Source organism: Echeneis naucrates, chromosome 6, assembly GCF_900963305.1.
Source record: "Echeneis naucrates chromosome 6, fEcheNa1.1, whole genome shotgun sequence".
NCBI classification, from domain to species: domain Eukaryota; kingdom Metazoa; phylum Chordata; class Actinopteri; order Carangiformes; family Echeneidae; genus Echeneis; species Echeneis naucrates.
Genome location: NC_042516.1, coordinates 22,571,365 through 22,593,657, shown reverse-complemented (window position 1 = coordinate 22,593,657; position 22,293 = coordinate 22,571,365). Strand labels below are relative to the sequence as shown.

The following is a 22,293-nucleotide window of genomic DNA, read 5'->3' as shown; positions in this document are numbered from 1 at the left end:
TTTCATTGCTGCTTTTTGCACATCTCTTTCAGTCCCAGTTAGAAGCAAATAAAAACTCTGCTGCTGGTGGCAAATATTTGATTTATTTTTCAAATACAAACGAAATAGACAAAATATTATAAAAGACATCTGAACCACGTCTACGCCTGCGACAGGAACAAACTACTGATGTCACAAGCTGCTGTGAAATCAAATCCTCAACACGCAGGGGGTCAGACCTGTAAAGTCTCCTCTCACTAATCTAATCTCATTCTGATGCCCGATCGAGGTGCATTGAGACGAAATGATTTCAACCTGCTGCAAACAAACAAAAACACATTAAAGCAGAGAGAAAACTTGCAGCCTTTTTTTTTTTTTTGATGAGAAGTGACCGATGACTGCGGAGCCACGGTGTTGTGAAGAAACAGAAAACTGTGTGTGGTCGGCGGTTTAGATTCAAAGAGGATGTAGCCTTAATTCTTCCGATCTGTCTCTCTATTTTGGAGGAGAGAATAAATCGTACTTCTGTGGCTCCAAAGGAGACGACTGACAGCTGCTACAAACTGATGCTACATTGATTATGTGACCTTTGGCAATAAACAAAAACTCAAGATACACAAAACCATTTAAAGGCTGCACATTGGTGTTGTACAAAACAGCTGATTGGGTATTTACAAAAGTGACATAAACGCTTGTTTGTTTGATTTTTTGGATTTTTAAACTAATTTGGCCATAAAAAAAAACTCTCCTGCCAGTTTACAGCTGAATTAAACTTAAAACATTTGATCTGGACACAGATGCTGTTTATGTATTCAAATGTTTTTAAAAGCTTCCAAACTCAAGAGCGGAATTTTCCTCTGCGGCTCTGAAAATACTGTTGGCTTCAAAAGAAAACGTCTCCCCGTAAAATATTCACACATATAAATTATACAAAACAAAAATCCCGTTTTTCTCCTCACGGCTCAGCACTGTGTATCACCAGAGTTTGCAAAGGGTATTGCTTCACAGTATGTGGACATCATCGATTGGTCCTGCCAGACAAAATTTACTCACAAAAACATTATTACATGACATAAAAAAGATGCTGTGTAAATGTAACAAACTTAACGAGGGACACAACACCTTTTGGCTTTTCACTTGGGCACCGCTGGACCACGGGGAGCGGGGAAATACTGAGAACTGCAGAATGTTTTGGCATATCCAACCTGTTATTGGTCCGACACTCAGTGAATTAAAGCACCGTGAGAGAAACTGGACGTTGGGAGGGGAGGGGTGAGTTTCAGGAGGTAAAAAGCAGCAATGGCAGTGACTGACCAAAGTGGGGGGGGCGTATATATCTAGAAAAGATGGGGTGTAAAGAAGAGGTTGGTGCTGGTCCTCCTAACGGTGTTATCTCAGATCTTTGGTGGCTTTGGGAACTTTCAGAACTTTGTAAATGTCATTGGAGAAGACTGTGGTGAAGTGGGGGCGCGAGTTCCTGGACATGTGAGAGCAGAGGGGGGCTTTCCCAACGTTTTGGGGATCCTCAATGTCCCAGATCTCCGGCATGCTGCACCCGGGTCTGGGGGAGGAGAGGAAAAACAGAAAAACAGATGAACATCATTTTTTGAAATCTGAATGGGATCCAGGATGTGAAGAGGTGGCGGCACCTGGTCCGCCGGGTGCACCAGGAGTCCTCCAGGACGAAGAAGTCCACTCCCAGCTTCATCAGGTTCTTCTTCACCGTTTCTCCAGACATGCGGCTGTACATGGAGTAAACCAGCTTGGTTCTCTCCCTGAAGGCAACACAGCAGAGCGGCGTTACAGCGGCGTTACCACGGCCAACAGGGAGGCCCCGCCCCCCCGTGGTTAACAGATCAGCTTCACTAGTTTGGGAAAACTTGATCCCTAAACTGAATGATTGGGCCCCAAGAAACCTGAGTGTAAAGAACACTGCACACACTCCATTACAACCCTTTAACATGCTGTTAAAGGGTTAAATACTAATTTTACATTTGATCCTTTTTTAGGCAAAAGAAAAAATTTCATATATAAAGTAAAGGAAAACTTTTATACTATTATAAAATAGCTGCAGCCAAAGTTTGTTTCATGCCCCCCCCCCTTCATTATCATGGGCAACGTTGTGGCAGGTCTGTGATTATTATTCATTAATGGAATTGAAAATTGAATCCACTTTGCATAAAGTGAAAAACACCCTGCTGTGTGTTGTTCTGCTCTACATATATAATCACGTCTCTGCTTCACGACCTCAGGCCGGCGTCCTCGTAGTGGGGGTGGTTGACAATGGGCCGACCCGCCGACAGCTTCACGCTGGCCATGGTGGGCATCGCACCGGCAAACACAGAGTCTGCATCACAGAGAAGGAGAAGACACGAGCCCAAAGCTTTTGGTCAAAACCGGGTCAAATGTGCGGTTGAAGTTTTTTAGCAGCGTGTTTCAACGAGACACAACGAGGTGAGGTGACCTTCAAACTGCCAAGAAGTTTAAAAAACAAACAGGATCGGCTTGTTGAATGAACTGATGAGACAACATGAGAACAGACTGCTGTTTCTCTGTCATCGCTGCTAATAAAACAGCAGCTGGCAGCTGGCAGCTGGCAGCTGGAAGGATTGAGGAGAGGTTAATTAAAATGAACATCATGCTGTAACCGAGACCATTAACTCATTAAGTACACATTTACTGAGCTAATAAATCAAGGAAGTAGGGACATTTTCCCATTGACTTCAATATAATCTGACTTATTTTTACAACCAGTGGAGTCGCCCCCTGATGGTCATTAAACAGAACGCAGGTCTGAGGCTCTATCAGCCTTAAATGATTCAGGGGATATTAAATTATTCAGTGTTGATGGAGCGTTTCCTTTTTAACCCAGCCAGCTTTTCAGGCCTTCGCTCGACTGGCCATGCAGCACGAAGGATCAGCACATCCTCAGATCAGTGAGGGAGATACACGGGGCTGTGAAAAATGAGCGGGAACAGATATAAATCTGTGAACTCAAAGATATTTTCAGGTTCTGGGGCTGAAAATGTCTAAAAAGGAAACGTCACCAATTGCTGCAAACACCATTTTTCAGCGTGAAACTTCCGGTGAGCTCGTTCTGAGTGACACAGAACAGGAGATTTGTGTTCAGAGCCAATTTCTTCTTGACTCCTTAACAAGATGAGCTTTAAGGTGTTCAGGAGGTGACGCTGCAGCTGACAGCTCAGTGATTTCCTTCCGTCTGTGGTGGATTTCAATGTTTATTTTAACTTTAGCAGTCTAGCGAGGTGCGTCGCTCGTATTTCTACGTGTGGCCGATTCCCAGACTTCACTTACTCGGGCGGGTGTTGTCCTGGATCCAGTCCAGCAGCTCCTCCTGCGGCAGGTTGCTGAACTCCCCGATGATCGCCCACTGGGCCTGCAGGTTGGCCACGCCCTGCACGGCCATGACAGCCATGACGGCGAACACCACAATCTGGTGCTTAAACTTCTCCCCAATCCAGCCGAACAACTGCCCAGAGAGATCATGAAGGAGGACTCAACAAACCTCACAGCAAAGACTCTCTGATATCTGAGAGACTGACCTGCTTGGAGCAGATGAGCGAAGCCATGATGCACATGTGGGGGGTCAGGAAGAGCTTCAGGCGCATGATGAGGATGGCCAGGACGGCAAACGCCACCAGCTGCAGACTGTGGTACACCAGCTGGAGGGTGACAAGTTCACAGAGACAATCTGTCATCACAACCGACAACCAGGTACAGAGCCTTTATAAAGTACGGGTTTCTACCAGGAACGTCCCAAATAAATATAACAGACGTACACAACGATCTGCAGGAGCTGATCTTGGAACTCAAATCCGAACCAGCTCCCAAACAGCCCAAGCTGGCTCGTCTGTTTTGTTGTTTATATTTTTCTGTTAATCTGACTGGATGCCCTCTGTGTAGGATAATGCGTGATTTAAAGTATGCCATTTAATTGTTGACTCAGGAGAGTTTGGATCATGCTCCACACGTCCTCAAATTAATTTCACAGTGAAAGCTGAATGCTTTTTTTTTTTTTTTTTTTTTTTCACGTTACTCTCTACACGATGTTCTGATCTTCTCGTTTTAACGGCTGTACTGTTACTCGTGGACTCTCAGAAACATTAAAGCAATTATCTGGGAACCCTCAGCACTCTGGTGTCTGATCATCTGAACGTGTGGAGGGGGGATATTAGAAAAACTGAGAAGCAGCAGCAGAACAAAAGGCAGCTCAGTGAGACTTTTTAAGCTGACGAGAAGCTGCCTTTCATTTCCCAGTAATGGGAAAAGGTATGAAAAATCACAGTAAGTGGGCAGATGTAAGTGCACTGAAGGAATCTAATAAAATGGGTTTAGCAGAATGGAGCAGCAGTGTGGAAATGTCTCAAACTTCAGACTGAGGTGTTAGAGATAAAGCTTGTGCGTTTATTTAACAATGACATTGAGGATGTGAAGTATTTCTCTCACCTCTCCCTTTGCAGCTATTTCAGACCTGCAACACAGAGCAGACAAATATATGAACTGTGATATCACATCATTTCAAAATCATTTTTATCCATTTAAAGGTCCCGCGTTTTACACTACAGTGTTTTATTTAAATCACAGATATTCATAAGAAGAAGTATTTTTCATCTCCTGTACGGAGAGAAGAGCCAGTCGGAGGACAGACTCTCAGCCCGAGCGCACGCTTTCTTTGTTGTGACGTCACAACGTCCTCATGGCTGGTTTTAAGGCTGTGCTGTGAGCATTCCTCTGAGGACTGAGACTTTTGATGCTCAGCACCGAAACCTGATTTAAAAATCTTTACATTACACAGGACCATTATAAACATCAGTAGATTCAATAAAATCAGCAAGCAGGCTTTGGGTTCCTCACCCCGCAGCTTCGTCAGCATCCTCATTCTTGCCAGACGCCTTCCCACCATCCCTCAGGAAGCGGAATATGTCCTGGATGGTCTAGAAAAGGGACAAATTGTTGGAATACAAAAAAAAAAAGAAAAAAGAAAAACAACGCCTCTTCCTGACAGCACACTTGTGTACTGCTTGCCATGCTTTGTCATGTTGACTCATGTATTCTATGCTTAGCGTGGGCACGACATAATGAGATTACTCAACGTAAAGAGCAGCTGGTTGAATATGTTCTTCCTCTCTGGTGTTTCTGAGTGAAATTCTCTCAGCTGGCGGGCACACCGAGCTGAAATGAATGCAGGAATTGAGCCGTGCAATCATTTTGGAGGATGGAGATCATGATGCAGCGAAAATGTATTACATCATACTGAAAAATGTCTTTTCTTTAGCCTCCTCATTGATATAAATAGGTGTAAGGAGTAAATGTCCTCTCCTTTCTAAGAGCTTAAATATACTGATGCTGCACAAATAAGACAGCAGCTATTTGCTGAAAGTGTAAAAATAAGAGGAAGAGAAAAAAAAAAGTCTCTTCCTCCATTGAAGCTGCAGCTCTACTCGAGGAGAAATGTATGTGTGGTAACCACAGCAGATAAGACATCCAGCTCCTCTTCCTGCTGCAGCGAGGCAGCGTCTCCAGGCTCTAAAGTGATTTGAACTTCATGTTTCACTGCCTGCAGTATTATTCTGAGGCGAGACCAGAGACTTCACGCTGTCTGACAGTCACACCCGTATGATTCCTGCCGCCACACACACCGCTGAAGATTCTTCATCTCTCAGAGATTGAAAAAGGGAGGGGGCTTGTTATTCATATCAAAGAGTTAGTTGGTGCCAGTTTTCACATCATTCTGTTCACTGCCAGTTGCTTTGTCTTTTCGATATTTGTATTTTAACTTTAACATCTGATAGTTTCATCAGGACTCTTTCAATTCAATATTTAGCACAAACTTTCAGATGAAATCTCAATATTGTATTGAAGAAGCTAAACATGATTTAAAAGTATGATTGTTACATTATAAATTGAATAATTTACATTGTTCCCGGGCCAAAGCCTGCAGCTTCGATTGGATGCACAACATGAAGTGATGTGTGATTGTTCCACACAGCCTGTGGCTCTAAAACAACACCACGCTGTTTACTGTTGATTAGTACAAGCAAGGACTTAATTTCCACTGGGCCTCAGGGGACGAGTCAGTCACATTTGAAAATCAGCATCAGCCTCCTGCAGCCTGACAGCTTTAGTTGGATTTAATTAGAAAATTATCACTGTGAAGAAGAGTTTTGTCTGACAGGTTTACGCAGACAGATCGCTGAATCATAAATCTGTATGTTCCTTTAATTCCTGATGAAGGCATGACGGAAACTCACAACCTTCTTTTGAGTCCACACTTTCTTATACGCTCCACATACACATACAACATTAGGTGTGTTCTGCCTGAGTCCTTCTAAAGCACGAATGCCACACTGCAGAAGAAGAAAAATGATTTTAAGAATAATGATGATACACTTTTAGCTGGGCCTTGCACCAAACGTGATGTTGTGGCACATTTACCCAAGAACAGGAGCTCCTACGATTTGGACATTTCACTTATATCTTGATGAACTGCCTGACTAACACTGAGACACATTCCCCTCAGCAGTCTGCTCCACAAAGTAAAGCAGAAACTGAACTTTTTTTACAAATATGTAAATTCTATTTGTATATGTAATTTCGATGTGTCGGCCTGGTGACGGACTGTTCAGGGTGCACTGTTAGCTGGATTTGGCTCCAGCCTGCACAGACAGGCAGTTTGGATAACGGATGGATAAATATTATTCATGTTATGTTTTTGTTTCTTTCACACAGTCTCTCTGTAGTTACGTTGCTTCTGTCCTTCAGCTTTTAAATCAAATGAAAGTGTTTTCTGAAGCGTCATCCAGACTCACCCTGCCAGCAATGAGAGCGACCACCAGCATGTTGATGGGCAGCAGCAACGTTTTCAGGTAACGCACAGGAGTCTGAGGGAGAGAGAAATACAATGACAGGCAGCAGCTGTCTAATGAGGGTTTAAAAAACACACATTTGCAGGTTGATGTAAACACAAAAGCAAACGGCTGGTTTATATTTCTGAACTGAACTGAACTGGCTCCCTCGATAATCAGTTCTGCTTTGAAACAAAACAGCGGGGTTTTCTTTTTCTTTTCTGGTTCCTGGTATCTTCACAAAGCCTGAGCATCATCTTTGAAAGCTAAAATTTGGCAAGATTGTCACAACAGGCTGCCTGAGAGCTTGCATGTTATCAGTGAAGTGACGCTGCAGCACAGGCAGCTCTGTAGTTATCAGCGATTTGTCGCAGGAGAATAACCGGCCGCTCTGATGGAGAGATTTTGGTGGTAACAGACTTTACCTCCAACTCCATGAAGTCAAATTCTGCAGCACACGTGTACATCAGAGTGTGGAAATCCTTGTAGCTGGTGAACTTAGATTTGATTAATCCACTGATGTGAGCCTGGGATAAAACAACAAAAAACAACAACAACAACAACAGGTTTCAAGTTTTAGAGTTTGAAGCAGCTTTTTTCTGATCATCTCAAACTAACAAATTATCCTGATAATAAAAATTCACCACAATCAACTTATTGTTATAATATGATATAATTGTACATACTCTCATCCCTAGTGTGTTTTACACATTCCTCTTATCAGGCACTCGTTAGCATACAGAAGTTTGAATAGTAACATAAAAGTCCTGGATTGATTGATAGAATAATAAGTGGCTGAGTAACATAAATTGTAATACTCAAAAAAAAAGTGGATTTATTTCGTACATCATCCGAGGCGCCGAAGACTGTGGACAACATGGATTTGAGCAGAACGGTGGAGACGACCCACGCCACACCCTGCATGACCTGAGGAGGAGGAGGAGAGACGACCCAGTGAACCTAGCTCAGACAGGAAACTGGCCAACAGCAGGCCAGGTGAGTTTTATTTCCTCCTTCAGCTTCACATTTTAATTTCTTCAAAGTCAAAATTGAGTCTGAATATGGACACAGAAGAGACACCGAATCTAAACTTTTAACATTAAACAACTGGATTGGCTTATTTTCGTCTTAAATAAGTCTATCCACCCAAGCCTGGGAAGAAGCCGTTAATTCTCCTGGATTATTTGAGACGGATGGTGGAGAACATGGTTTAACGTGAAGCCTGCGACCGAATAATAAAGAGGAATTTCTAATTAGAGGAGGGAGCAGCTGAATTTTGAAAGCAATGAGTGTAATAACTTGGCAGATTAGATGGGGATAAATGTTTTTCTCATTGCTTTTCTTTTCATTTTACATTTTATGTATTTATTTTTATCTCTCTTCTGTTTTATTGTAAAACATTCCAATATTGCAAAAAGGATATCACTGTCAGCAGCCATTATTGTACGTACCCAGATGACGATGCCGGGTCTGAAAACTTGAGTGAATCGATCCCTCAGTGCAATGATTGCCTGAAAAATATCCATAAAAAAAAAAAAAAAAATCTGAAATCCAAACATAACCAAAAAAAACAAAAAACGTCGCAGAGATTTCTTCCTGTCATGCTTTCACTTGGGCCCAAACGTATCTCTGAATGTTCAGCAGCTGCGTATTAATTTGATATTCAGGTCCAACTCACCCAGATGGAAACCAGCGAGGAGGCGTAGAAGGACGTGAGGAGCATGGAGTTACCGAACATCAGGACGAAGCAGACGCCGAGTGTGATCTGTGGAGACGGAGGGGTGACAGGAATCAGGCGTTACTGTGATACATGACACCACCTCATGCGTCTGTGTAATTGGAAATAATGCTCAACACGAAAGCTCGGCAGCCAAGGCCTGCAGGTTTTCACCGGTCTCGGCTTCGTCTACAGCAGGAGGGTGGTCTGGGAGAGATGGCATTAAGTGTCAACAATAAGTCTTTTCGGTGTCGCTGAAAACACACAGATTTAAAACAGTGCATTGAGCTTTGAGGACGCTGCTCGCAGAATATAATCCTATTACACTAACTTTCTGATGCCTAATCCCACAGTGAAGAGTGGAATAATCCTCCGCTCTGTATTATGAAGACAGCAGGGTGACCAGAAAGGAACATCTCTGTAGCGCTAAAGCAAAAAATATACAATACCTGATTAGTCAAATCAGAAGAAATTAGCATTATCCAGCTGAGTTGGGCTCCAAGTTATTATCTGGTTATGTTCATTGTCAATCGATTTTCAGGAAGTGTTAGAAAAGAGAGAAGAATACGCTTCACAACTTCCTGAAGCCTGAGAAGACTTTTAAATGTATAATTTTGTCCTTTAATGATGATTTTACCTTCAGAGAGGACAATGAAAACTAGAAGATATTCATGTTTGAGAAGATAAAAGCAGAAATTTATCTTTTTTTTTAAGGTTGCATGTCTTTTTTTTATGTCAATCAGAAGATATTCGCGATTTTATGTACCCCCCCAAAAAAACTGCTTCATGTATTACATCTCTTTCCTTCACAGTGTCCTCCACAGCTCTTCCTTTACTGTAGTCTGAGTTAGATGCGGTCAGGCCAGCCGCAGGTAATGGACTGTAACCCTGGACAGTAAAACTGGCCTGTAATTACAAATGATGGGCAGTCCGCGTCACCACTGAAACGCTCTGCTGTTTCATTACAACCAAACTTCAGCTGGTCTTTTAATGTCACTCCACTCAGGAAGGCTGTGCAAAACTTGGCCTCCTATTTTATGTATGTGACAATCTGTCGTTGTGTTGTTGCTATAAAAGAAGAAAAAACAACAACAAAAAGGTTGGATGACAGCTTTGATGATTTTTAAGTCACTTTGGATGAACGTGAGTAAATTCAAACGTTACCGGCTCATTTTAAAGGCACTGCTTCTGGAAACAGTTCACTGTACCTGAATTACAGAGACAAAGACATCTACCTTTAGACTAAATGGAGATCTAACAGGTGGATCCTCAGTGGAGTCTCAAGACTCATTGGGCACCAAGGTAAGGGCAGAAGATCAAGATCAAAACTGAGGCAGATTTCTCTTCTGTCAATGGAATCACAAACTGACTTTCCTCTCTAAGCAATCACTTCTATTCCAGGTTAAAATAACTGTGTGAATGCAGCCTCTCCTGATTTGAATGTGAAGGTGTCACTTAGGGACCTGAGAAATTATTTTTGGACTCCTCAAGCAGTTCATTAGAAAACTATCAGATCATCGATGATGAAAATCTTTCTAACGAGCAGCCGTGCACCTGTGTGTGACAAATGACTGTGCTCAGGCTCGTGAACAACTCTGTAGGTCACAGAGGACACACACATGGTTGCGCAACTGTATCTTGTATTTGAAAAGACACACACACAAAACCAAAGTCATCGTTGCCAAGCTCTGTAAATTATGCAGAGCCATATGTTTTCCTCTGACACAAATCTCCACCATCTTACCACAAAGAGCCTCCTCCTTATCTGTGGAGCACACTGGCCTGGCTAACAGCCTGGCATGCTGAGGGGATTAGGGGGAAAGAATGTGGAGCAGAGGGACGATTGGCCAGAGTCTCACAAACACAGATATACTTTTTGTCCTTGGCACATTCAGCCACATATTTTCCCAATATAGTGCCAAAAACACACACATGAGTGTAATTAATTCTAAGGACAGTCATCCCTGTCCCCAGCGGCAATGTCCTCCCGGTTTATGTGGAAATCGTTTGGCCAAGGAGCCGGTCGAGATAAGAGGAGGTGAGGCAGAGCACACTCAGAGGACAGCGACTCGTGTCAAGTGCCACACACACAGACACACACAGCTTTTCCCTGCTTTTTCAGTGAGGCCGACATTGGTAATTAGTTTCTTTTCTTCCCAATCACAGTGTCACAGCATGAAGCTCCAGTGATAAGGGTCTACCGTACCATATGAGTGACCAGGATGGACTGCATCTTAGCGGCGCCGAGGTAACCCAGGATGTAGGAGGCGAACAGAGAGGCCACCTGAAAAAAAGACAACAACTTTGTAGACCAATTAAAATGTCCATAATGTTCAACACTGACTTCTCTGACCTGAAGATGTTGGCATCTGCCAAATATGATATGCTGCTAATAGACGCCTTAAAATGTACAACCAAAGATCAACTTTAGAAAATCTGAATCCAAATCTGGTTACAGATAATGGAGGGGGTAAATGAGGAAGAAAAGATGGTTTAAAAAAAAAAAAAACACACAAAAAAACCAAAAGTAATCTAAAGTAAGACTGGAATTAAACAGCTTTAGCTGTCGCCACTGCAGAGGCATGAAAATATTGAAGACTTATTTGTATGCAAGGACGTCTTTGATATCAGTGTGTTTTTACAGACATAAATCAGTGCTGCTGCTCTTTATTTCAATACTTGCTGATGGTGTTTCAGGTTTTTATGCAGCCCCACTGAGTAATAAAGCATCTCCTGCTGCATTCATGAATAACTCCAGCATTATTGCGGCATTTCAAGAAAAGACTTTTCATATTTATATGCGCAATAATTAGAGGTGTTTAAATGAAATTAGACACTCTGTGTGGGAGACACACTTCTTTGTTTATGGTGGGCGGAGTTGGCCGCTGGCAGAGCTCCATGGAAAGAGGAAATTTCACAAATTAATGTCTGTTTAACTGTGATGAGGTTCATCATATCGACGGCTGATTTTAAAGCTACGACCCACGCAGCTCATTATCTCGAATTAGTCTCACCTTTACAGCTTTTAGATTCAGATCGTTGCTAGTGATTGATATATTATGCATCCACTTTGCATTGGCGGTGAAAACAACACTGTGCAGTACTCATTTCAATATGACATATTGCTTTTATGAAACAAGTAACAAAAATGTACATCTCTCTTTATAAAAAAAAAAAAAAAAAAAATGTGCAGTTGAACATGGGTTCCTCATTTTGCAAACCTTGCACACTGTGAAGTTCACATCAAGCTCAGTCTTCCTGGGCATTCGGTAAATAGGGCTATAAAATTAGCCATCACGAAAAAACGGAATTCATTATAACCTCGGAATAACACGGAACTGGCCAAAATTTTAAATTTTACATGGTGATGAGTAATGGACTGGGCTAATGCAAGGAACGGCGACACCCCCCAGCTCCTAGGCCGAACCAGACCAGACCGGACAGAGACTAGAGACTAGACAGGACCACTGCACAGAGCAGAGATCAGACCAGACTAGACGAGACGCCGACCCCCCCCCCAAAAGACTAGAACAGACCCCTCCAGAGACTTGAGACTGGACCCCTTCATAGAAAAACTGGAGAAACGGAATTTGGGAAACTATGAAACTATGAGATTTTATAGGACTTTGGATAAAAACCAAAATGAGTCCAAACTTTGCCTTCAACGAGGACGGGGCCGGTTGAATCTCTCTGTTCTCCATTATTGTAGTTTCCTCCTTATTTCGGTGCTTACTGCGCATGTGTATGTTCAGGAACCGGCTCTGTGGTGACGTCAGGACGTCCTGCAGACAGCCTGCAGATTTGTTTTAATTATTTATTTATCAATTCATTTATTATTGATTTTGGGACATTTTAAAATCGATTCTGAATCGAAGTAAATGAGAATTGCAAATCAAATATGAATCGATTTTTTGGCACACCCCTAGTAAATATAAGGTGTTTGGTAGACTGACATTCACACTCTATTGATTATTGTTTTGTTATTAATTTCAGCATCAACAGCAGATTGCTTATTTATAGCTGCCACAGCTGGTGTGTGTTCAGTTTTGTCATGGCCTCATCTGCCAGGTTGTGATGTGTGACCAATCTGACGGTCCTCTGGGCCAAGTTAAAATCCCTCTGCGGAGAGCAGCAGTGGGCTGAACTGTTGCGGATGACAGATGCTCACTGCAGTGACCTGTTTGTTCTGTTCAGTCAGGGTTGAAACTGCAGACGAGGTCCTTCGCTGAATGAATCTGTCCTTCAAACAGCCTCAACTACTTCCTTAAATATATTAGGATTTTAGATATTTTCAGAAGAATGTTTATAATCCGAGATGTAAACAATGCATTTCCATAATCCCACCTTTCTTCTCCATCCATTTCCTTTCCTAACCCAACGCCTGAAGTCTCTCCCTCCTCTGCAAGTATCTCCTCCAAGTCTCTATTCTCCCTCTAATCTCCTTTCTTCCCACATTCTCTGTCAATGTTCCTCTTGAACTCTGCTTACCTGAGTGAGTAGCACAAACTGGGCGAACTGCCAAGGCAGCATGAAGCACAAATTTGAGATGCCTAGAGCGACCATGGCTGTCCTGCTTGGGATCCGTGTCCTGGGGAGAGGAGGAGGACAAGGGAAGGGGGAAAAAACAGAAATCGAGTGGTGAGAGCAGGTGGGTGTAAAGGAGATAAGAGATGATGCATTAAGACGGCTGAGATGAAACACACACTTTTACTGAGTGTGACAAAGACCTTGTTGTGCAGAGAGACATCAGACGCAGAGTTCAGTCTCCATTTACAGTTCAATTGATATAAGTCACAGTTTACCAACTCCACCCGCACAACACGAGGTGGCGTCTGCTTGCTGAAGTGCAGAGAGAAGATTACTGGACTGTGACAAGTACTTTATCTCACTAAAGAGCCTGCTTCAGTGCAGCAAGCTGACAACAGAGGCGAGCCTCCCTTCACCCCGGTAATTACCACACAAACCATGCTGCTTTCAAAGGGGGCAGCTCTGTTTCCTCTTATTTACAGTTTAGCAGGCTGTTTAAACAAACAGAAAAGACGACTCTTGCTTTGGAGGAGTCTTCAACTAAATTATTCAACAGGGACAAAAGAAATAAACACACAAATGAAGGCGCAGCAGATGATGTGAATACAAGAGCTCTAGCTGAAGCTAATTTTCAGTCTCTGTGGAGTCTGCTGCCGTCGATCTGCTGTGTGTGTTCACACCAGCTGTCTGCAGAGGCAGCTGGATGTCTAAATGTTCAATTCCTTCCTTCAAAATTCATCTCTGATTAATTTTTGAGGGAAAATGTCTCTAAAACATTTTTCTCCATATGGAGCTGTTAAATTTGTTAAAAAACTATATATTTACATTTTAAATCCAGACTTCATACAAGAGAATAAAAAGGGGCACATGAAATCACGCCTGTGCACACGTTAACAATGACGTGTTAATCTGAAGTGTGAGTTTCTCGGGGTTCACATCTCTGAAAGGCTCTAGGTGTCGATTGTGATTTTAAACACAATACAATGTCAATAACAGGAAAGTACAAGGGGATTTAACTGGATTTATATATATAAAGCTAAGATTAATAACATAGTGTTATTTTTACGTAAATTAAAATTCAATTACTTCATATGGCTGAACATGCAGAATTTGCCAGTAACAGTGGAACATGCATTGGAGGGATCCAGACTGGTGAGTTTACCGTAGGATGTAGGTGAGAAGCAGCATCTGCAGGACTAAAAAGGGGTAAGCAAAACTCTCCCTCAGAGGCGGAGTCCACATCACACGAGTGCTCTGGTGACGCACACAAACAGACAAGAAAAACACGTGTGACCCTCAGGCAGCCTGTAAATCATTTCTGCATTAATACCGTCCATCGAAGGCAGCAGATGGATTTCATCAACGCAGGCTGGTCGTCCTGCTTCCTGCTGTTGCCAGATGTTTCTTAGACCGATACCTCATTTATCAGGCAGATGTCGTTGTCCATAGTTAAGTTGTATCATTCCCACAAACGTTCATGTCTGATATTATCGTACTGATATACCATAGTGATGATGCGAGCAGATGATCAGACGAACACCATTTTAAAGTAGTGCTACAAACTCATTTGTCTCTTCACCATCATGTTATTTTAAAGTGAGAAGACCTACTGATACACATATTTTAAGTTCTAATACAGATATATATAACAAAAAAATTATCAAATATTCAAGCTGTGGCTTGGCAGATTCTGATGTATAAATGACTTAACATAAAAAAACTATGTGTACGCCATTTTCTGTACATTATTTGCCATCGATGAGAACAGAATATGTGGTGAGGTTATTGCCGCTGTCTTTTTTGAGTGAGCCAAGATAGGCAAAATTATGAGAACATGAAATACGAGACAAATTTAACATAAAACTAAACTGCAAACTTCAGAAAGCTTCATTCATTATTGCTGTTATAAAGACTAATGTTAACGCTGACAAATTCTGACTGGGAAATTTTTGTGTTTGCGTGCTCAGTGTTTCATTTAGCTCAGAGTTTAGTTTCACAGCCTCTGTACTCACAAATTAAGTTCAGTGGAAAAACACAACTACAATTTGGAAACTTGTGCTACTTCTCTGTGCTCTCTTGAATAGCTTGTAGCACAGGCAGCAATTTTGTCTCCAAATTGATGGATTAAGGGAATCGCTTGATTCACATACGTGTAATTATGGGAGTGGAAACGAGGGTTGGGGATGTGCGACCTGTTTCACAATTAATGAGATTGTGTGAATGCAATCTCTTCATGACTGATGAAACGAACGTGTACGCAAAAATTGATTCAGGGCTCAGTTTTCTGACTTCAGGATACCGCATAATGAAAATGAGGAACTTTTAAGTCATGGTAAAACCCCACACCAGTACCAAACACATCCACTTCACATCTGTCCCCATACAACAACACATTTTAAATACGTATCTCCTTTCTAAATACACACACACACACACACACACACAAATTGCTACCACAGAGGGAGGTGAGCAGGGACTGAGAAAGACTGTGCGAGTGTGTTTGTGTGTGGTGAAATGTCAGTGTATTGATCTGAGAAATTAAAACCTGCTGTTTGGTGTGGAGGAAACTAGAGAGGAGGTGGTGGGTGGAGGAGCTTTGAGTGCCACCCCAAAACAACTCTAAGCTCCTTTGAGGGGCTGAAATGAGATCCTATTAATCACCCTCTGCCTTTTTGAGTGCTTTTTCATTCTGAGTTTTACACATTTCAGAGGCTTATGCCCTTAGAGACATGATCTGAGCTACAAAGCTTCATTTGCCATTAAAAAGGGAAATACTGACACTGATTGTAAAGGCTGTGCACTCACCTCACCGTGATTGAAGAAGAAACACATTGTAGTCACAATTCCACCCAATCTGCTGCCACTAGGGAGGAGGAAGATGCAAAACAAGGTGGGGATTCATGAGAAGAGAGGCAGATAGAGGCAGACGCACTCAGAAAAGGTCAAGCTTCATATAATCCTTCAGATCCATATTTTCTGAAGGCAAACTGCAAAACAGCCTTTCTGTCTCTGTGTGACGAGTTTGACGGCCAAGAGAGAGCAGAGCAGAACGGTGGGCGGGAGGGAGCTACCTGAGGTAGGCGCCGTAAATGAAGAAGAGGCTCATCATCACGCCGTTGAGCAGGAACACACAGGCCACGTAGAAATAGGCTGGATCGCCCATACCTAACACACACACACACACAGAATAGAATATTACTGACGGAGCTCCTGCGGTGAAAAATGTGCAGCCGGCTTCTCAAATGTGATGATATGGAGCTTCTCTCGGTTTGGTGTTGGTCTTCTTTGATAATGTCAAAGTGACACACACCAGTTTTTAAGTTGAATTTTGGGTGTAAGTATAATTTGGAGCACTCCAAGTTGGTTAAGTTATGTCAGTGTAAAATAAAATATAGCCCACAAAGAAGGTTTTAACTCTGCACAGCTCCTGGCTAGGATGGTAAAGACCGCATATGCTGATCCGCTGCTGCAGGTTTACTGTGACCAGAGTTTACCTTCAACCACTTTTTCTCTTTAGTGCTTTCATGCCGCCATTCGTGTTATACAGATTTGAAAAATGGGTACAGCATTTGTGTTTGAATGTGAAGTTCATGAGGATTTTACCGACCTTGTTTTGTTCAATCCATATCATCTACCAAATTCATTTTCCAGGGTCTGAACACTTTTACAAAAACATATGAATTATAAAACAGAGCATAGCAACACACTCTGCAGTACAAAGACTTCTTTTCTGGTGAGAGACCAGTGTGGGTTCTCCCCAGATGGATTTTACTACACTGAACTGAAAGTAGCAAAACAGCCGAAGTTTGCCAAGTTTTGATGAAGACAGGCTCCTCAAATCATAAGCGCAGGTAAATGTGGACTTTTCGTGTAAATTTGGGGATTTCACACATGAATAAAAGGACGCATTGTAACACCTTCAGATAGTTTCCTCTCAGTGACGCTGGCAGAAGAAATTAGCAGGTACGTCGAGCAGATTGACAATTGGAATGACTAACAAGATACACGGCGATGTGCTGACGTGACTAAGAACCATTTCATCACCATGAAGAGCCTGAAAAATAATACAACAAACTCTCCTCTCTTTTCTATGGTGTTCTGCACCTCATTAACAAAACACGCCGACTGACGGTTACGGTAAATGTCTCCTCTCTCTGACCTTTGGCTCTTGCACAAGACGGTGTGTGTGGAGTTTATGCAAACACAGAGGAAACACTGACCCTGCGGTGACTCGTGTCACTAATGTGGCTGACAGAAACACGCAGACTGCAGCTCAACAAAGCAATGCTAAAACTACAAATCAGTTTACCTTCAGCAAGTTTTATTCTTGTAAGAAATGCATCCCCTCAGGGCCCCTTTAATATTTATTGTTTCCCTTGCTGCTGTTTTGTTCTACCTCCTGTTCTACTATTTGTTTCACTCTCATTCAGAGTATAAATGTAATACCTGTGTCTTTGTGTGACACGATATATAAAACGCATTACTCAGTACTTATCTGTATATACTGCATAATCCCACATATTCAAGACTAAAAAGTTGGTTGATTAATGTTTAAAAACGGAATCATAGAATGATAAGTAATGATCATTGTTAATCATTGCAAGTCTTAGTTGCCTTTAATCAAACCTAAGGAATAATCATCTGTTGGTTATTTTTTGGTAGAAAAAAAAAAAAAAAAAAAAAAAAAAAACCCTGCCAAACTGAATTTTCAGCTGAAAGTAAAGTAACAGAAATTAAGAGTTCTTTGCTTGGTTCCTTCTGTAAAAGCTATGTATTTTCTTTAAACTGCCAGAACCCCGTAAGGCTGCTCCATCTGTGTCTGTCCACAAGTGGGAAAGAAAAAATTAATCAAACACCGTGAAGGAATTAGTCACCCAGTCAACTTAATTATGAGCATTGTTAAATGTCAGTGAAGCGTCGGGTCATTTATGTGATACTATGTGATTGTTTGAGGAAGCTCTACAGCCTGTTACCTAAGCGTGCGTGTGTGTGTGTGTGTGTGTGTGTGTGTGTGTGTGTGTGTACACATGCACAGATGTATTTGCAGATCAGATTTCAGCTCCACGGCAACAGTGTATACCTTCACAGCTATCTACAGAGGAGAGTCCCTCCCCTCTGTTGATGGACCAGCACATCTTAGTGGGAATCCCAAAGTAGCCCATTACACCTGTGTACATCCGGTACCAGCTGGCCAAGACCACCTGGGGAGACACGACAGCTAGTGAAAAGCCTGTTCAAACAACGTCTGTTCAGTTATCTCTGCAGAAAACCACTAATGGGATTTTGAGTCCTGCAGAAGTTGTTAACTGACTCCTTTCCTGAGCTCAGAATGTTGATCTTTCTTGCACCGCTTTGTGGATTAGCTGTAGTAAAACCACACCAAATAAAAACAGCTAATTAGTGTGTGAAATTTGGTGAAAATTCCTGAGTTGCTTTGTGAAACAGCAATCGGTACTTGTTGGGAGATCTTGACTAATTTCAGTCTGATTCTGCATGTTTACATGCAGCATAGTGAAAATAACACTGGAATGTGACAAACCCAAACTTCTCCTGTCCAAATTAGCAATTTAACTCCTGGTTGACACTGGGACTAGAAACACTCACAATAGGAAGAAGAGTGGAAGTTCTTCAGTTAACAGCAGCCACAGAGTTCACCCAAAAACCAGGGAAGAGCTGCTCCATTAACCCAGCCATTAGTCATAGCCCAACACCAAAAAACAGGCGCATTTCATTTTTTTCTGTCACTGAATTAATGATCTGCTCCAGCATCTGACTTTGTTGGAGGCAGAGCTTCGTAATATATTTCATCTGATCTCTAAGACTGCAGAATGACGTCCTGATATTTGACTTATCGTGAGATATTTTAATGTTTATGCCAAGTTTAGTCCAATGACAGCAAAAGCATAGAGGTGACTGTAACATGGGTGATGCTCCCATGTTGTAAATGATATGAATAGTGTGTCAACATTACCTCTGGATAGAGATTAAATCTCTTCAGTGTGTTTATAACCAGGGGGTACTCAGTCAGCCGATCATTCATGACCATGTGAAGGCCATCCAGGAAGGAGGGCGCTTCAATAATGGTTTTATAGTAGGAATAGTACAGACCCTGGAACCAAGAGAGAGCACAATAAATTGGATTCATGTACTCAAGAGAAAATTGAAAAAGGTGAAACCCTATCATAAACACCACTACACAACTAAGCAGCAGGCTCCCTAACCCTGACCATAACACAGTCTGGACCTTCTGTATTTGAAAAAACATTTAGAATAACTTATCTCAAATAAAACAGATTTGATCATCACTGACTCTATCAACTGCTTTGAAACACAAATTATCAATAACCCAAAGTGGACAACGAGCACATCCAACATCAACCTCTTTATATTCTCCTTCGCCATCACTGAGTCCATTATCATCACTCTGTTCTGTTCATATCCTGTCACAGTTTGGTACGGCAGTGTGGACACTCAAACAGGGGCTGTAAACAAGAATCCAAATATTGCAAGCCCACCACATCCCTCAGCTGAATCTCCTCACACTTGCAGAACTGTAAAGCCAACAAGGAAAGATCATCTCTGACCTCTCACATTTGTTCATCACCTCCTCCAACTCCGTCCCTCAGGGAGGCGCCACAAGTCGCTGTCCACTAAATAACTATACATATCACAAACAGCTTCTTTTTTTCCTTTTAGCCATCAAGACTCTGAATTTCATCCTCTGGCTGTTCCTCCCATTCCACTGGCATGCAGTATTACTATTGTCTGGCGCTGCTGTTGCTCTATCTATTTATCCATCGATGAGAAATGTCAGAGTGTTGGAGAGAGGGAGGGATAACCAAGAAAACAGAGAGTCAGACACTAAATATAACTCCACAACAAAAGATTCAGACAGAAGAAGCAGGATTGAGTTGCACAGGCCCACAGCCCATCTGGTAGCAGACAGCAAGAAAAATATTCAGTCTGCATATGATTAAACCGTCACCTTTTCCTGCCATCTCTAAAAAAATGGGCAAAGGCTTAGCTGCATGTGGAGCATCAGCAGCTTTTACTCAGTTATTGGGATGCATAGGCATAAATTAAATGAAACACACACATTTTCTGATCTGGCTATCCTGCCGCCACCTTTGAAGTTACAAAAAATGAAGCCACAGAAACTAAAACTGCACTGGCATTTTCTGTTTTTGTTATAGACACCTGCTGTCATTCACTGTGGTAAAAAGAAATTGTGTTGCATCGGTGGTGCCTCAATCTGCAGGTCAGCTCTGTGGAGCTCTCTGTATCAGTGTTTTGCAAACAGCTGATCTTTGACCAAAGTAATTCAAAACGTCACAGTGTGTGCTATAGTCCTGTATCACTGCTGCGTTTTGGACAATAACCAACCACTGAATTGCAAACTGTCGCATTGCTCACATCGACCTGACAGTTTTTGACCAATCTTTGTTGAAAAACTACAAACTCTTCCAGCACTTCGCTTTCTGAGACTGAGATCTCAGCCATTTTTGATGAGATTTATTTTACTTTATTTGCTGATTCAACTTATCGCTTTAAAAACTCAAATTGTATTGATTTTTGATGACTTGTCAAATCAAGGAGTTGAAGGCAATTGTGTGAGTTCTTGGTGTAAATAAAATGATTAGTCAACCAATCAATAAAATAAACATCCTTGCACTTTAACCAGACTGACAACAGTCACATGGGTAATAGAAACAAAATCCACTCATCTCTTTTTCATTTGAATGTTAATCTGATAATATCTTCACAACTCATAAGCAGACAAATAATGAGATTCTTTATAAATATTATAATATAATAACACTAAATTGAAATTTTGACCTGGGTTTGGTGACCTCTGGCATGGGGAAATAAATAAAAAGAGGATAACCTCCTTCTGTTGTCGTAGTTAGAATCACATTAGCTTCAGATAAACTTGTGAATTTATTTTTAAACAGAATGAGCACTTTTGGTCTTTAATAAGTCTGTCTTGACAGAAAATATGAGCAGAAGGAACAAGTGCAACAAAGAAGACTTCCTACAGTCATCTCAAAGGAACACAATCATTGTTTTAGAACAGACTTATGACATGGACTTATCCTTCATGAACATTCTGTTTCCTATCTCAAAATGCATAATAATAATAATAATAATAATAATGAATCATTTTACCATTTCTGTCCTAAAAGCCATCTCCTTCTCCAGGTTTGACAGGTGGGAAAAGTGTCTGTCATTCTCAAACAGCTGTGAGAGGTGATACCTTAAAAATAATAATAATAATAATCATAAAATCACAGGAGGAGAAATGTGTGAATGAAAAGACCAAACTGGGTGGAAAAAATGGAAAAAGAGCAGCTTACCAGTGCAGATATCCAGTCAGAGCAGCTGAGAAAGAGAAAGAGATGCAACTTTCACTGCTGCAAGAATCAAACAAATCCCAGATAGAAAACCTAACCTGCTGGAAAAACTTGGTGGTGCATTTATTTATTTTAAGGAGCAACATTAGCCTGAACTTCACCCAGAAAAGCCAAACAAAAAACAAAAAATACAAAAAAAATACACAACACGTGTGAAGCTGCAGTGAGGAGTGATTTTAATGAATATCAGACAGGAAGCTAACGGCGGAGCTACAGCTAACGTTAGCCAGCTGGTGAGCTGTAACTTAATTTAGCTTAAAAAAAGAAAACAACAACAACAACAACAAACAAACAAACAAACAAACAAACAAAAACCCAAACACACCGCTAGCATTCGTTAGCAGCTAACAGGCTAACGCTCCGAACTTACCGAGCAGAAGAGTGATCCCCAGCCTCACCGACGGAGTTAGCCCGAGCTTGTGGCCGATGCCGGAGAGCCCGTTCGGGTGAGAACCGGAGGAGGCTTTGCCCTCCCGGCCCGGCCGCCTGCCGGCACTTTTACCGGGGGGGGAAACGAGCGGGCTCCGGTCGCGGTCAGCCTGGGTCGCCGGACTCTTCCCGGTCTGTTTTCTGCTTTTAGCCACCATGGTTCCTCCGCTGGTCGTTGGTGCGGTCGGAGGCGACAACCCGGGGTGAGTGTGAGCTGAGCCGGGCAGCTCGGATCTGCCCCTCGGTTCTGCCCCTCGGTTCTGCCCCTGTACCACCAGAGCCCCGGACTCCGGAGAAACCTGATGAGGCTTCGCCCCCAGCCGGATGTCCGGCGTCACTACAGAGCCTCCGCTGGTCACCATGG

At 42.1% G+C, this 22,293-nt stretch overlaps 1 protein-coding gene across 1 annotated transcript; it reads right to left on the bottom strand.

Moving 5' to 3' along the window:
* Nucleotides 1-64: 64 nt before the first annotated feature.
* On the bottom strand, nucleotides 65-22,087 carry dpy19l1l (dpy-19-like 1, like (H. sapiens)). Its single transcript, XM_029505380.1, has 22 exons — nucleotides 21,871-22,087; nucleotides 21,444-21,468; nucleotides 21,256-21,343; nucleotides 19,061-19,198; nucleotides 18,170-18,290; nucleotides 16,161-16,254; nucleotides 15,895-15,952; nucleotides 14,252-14,343; nucleotides 13,051-13,150; nucleotides 10,769-10,846; nucleotides 8,524-8,610; nucleotides 8,297-8,356; nucleotides 7,692-7,772; nucleotides 7,271-7,372; nucleotides 6,810-6,881; nucleotides 4,855-4,934; nucleotides 4,447-4,471; nucleotides 3,543-3,662; nucleotides 3,295-3,469; nucleotides 2,227-2,326; nucleotides 1,629-1,754; nucleotides 65-1,540 (listed from the first exon to the last, which is right to left on the bottom strand). Exons 1-22 carry the CDS (start codon nucleotides 22,085-22,087, stop codon nucleotides 1,369-1,371), a joined length of 2,211 nt encoding a protein of 736 aa, XP_029361240.1. The 3' UTR covers nucleotides 65-1,368.
* Nucleotides 22,088-22,293: the final 206 nt, after the last annotated feature.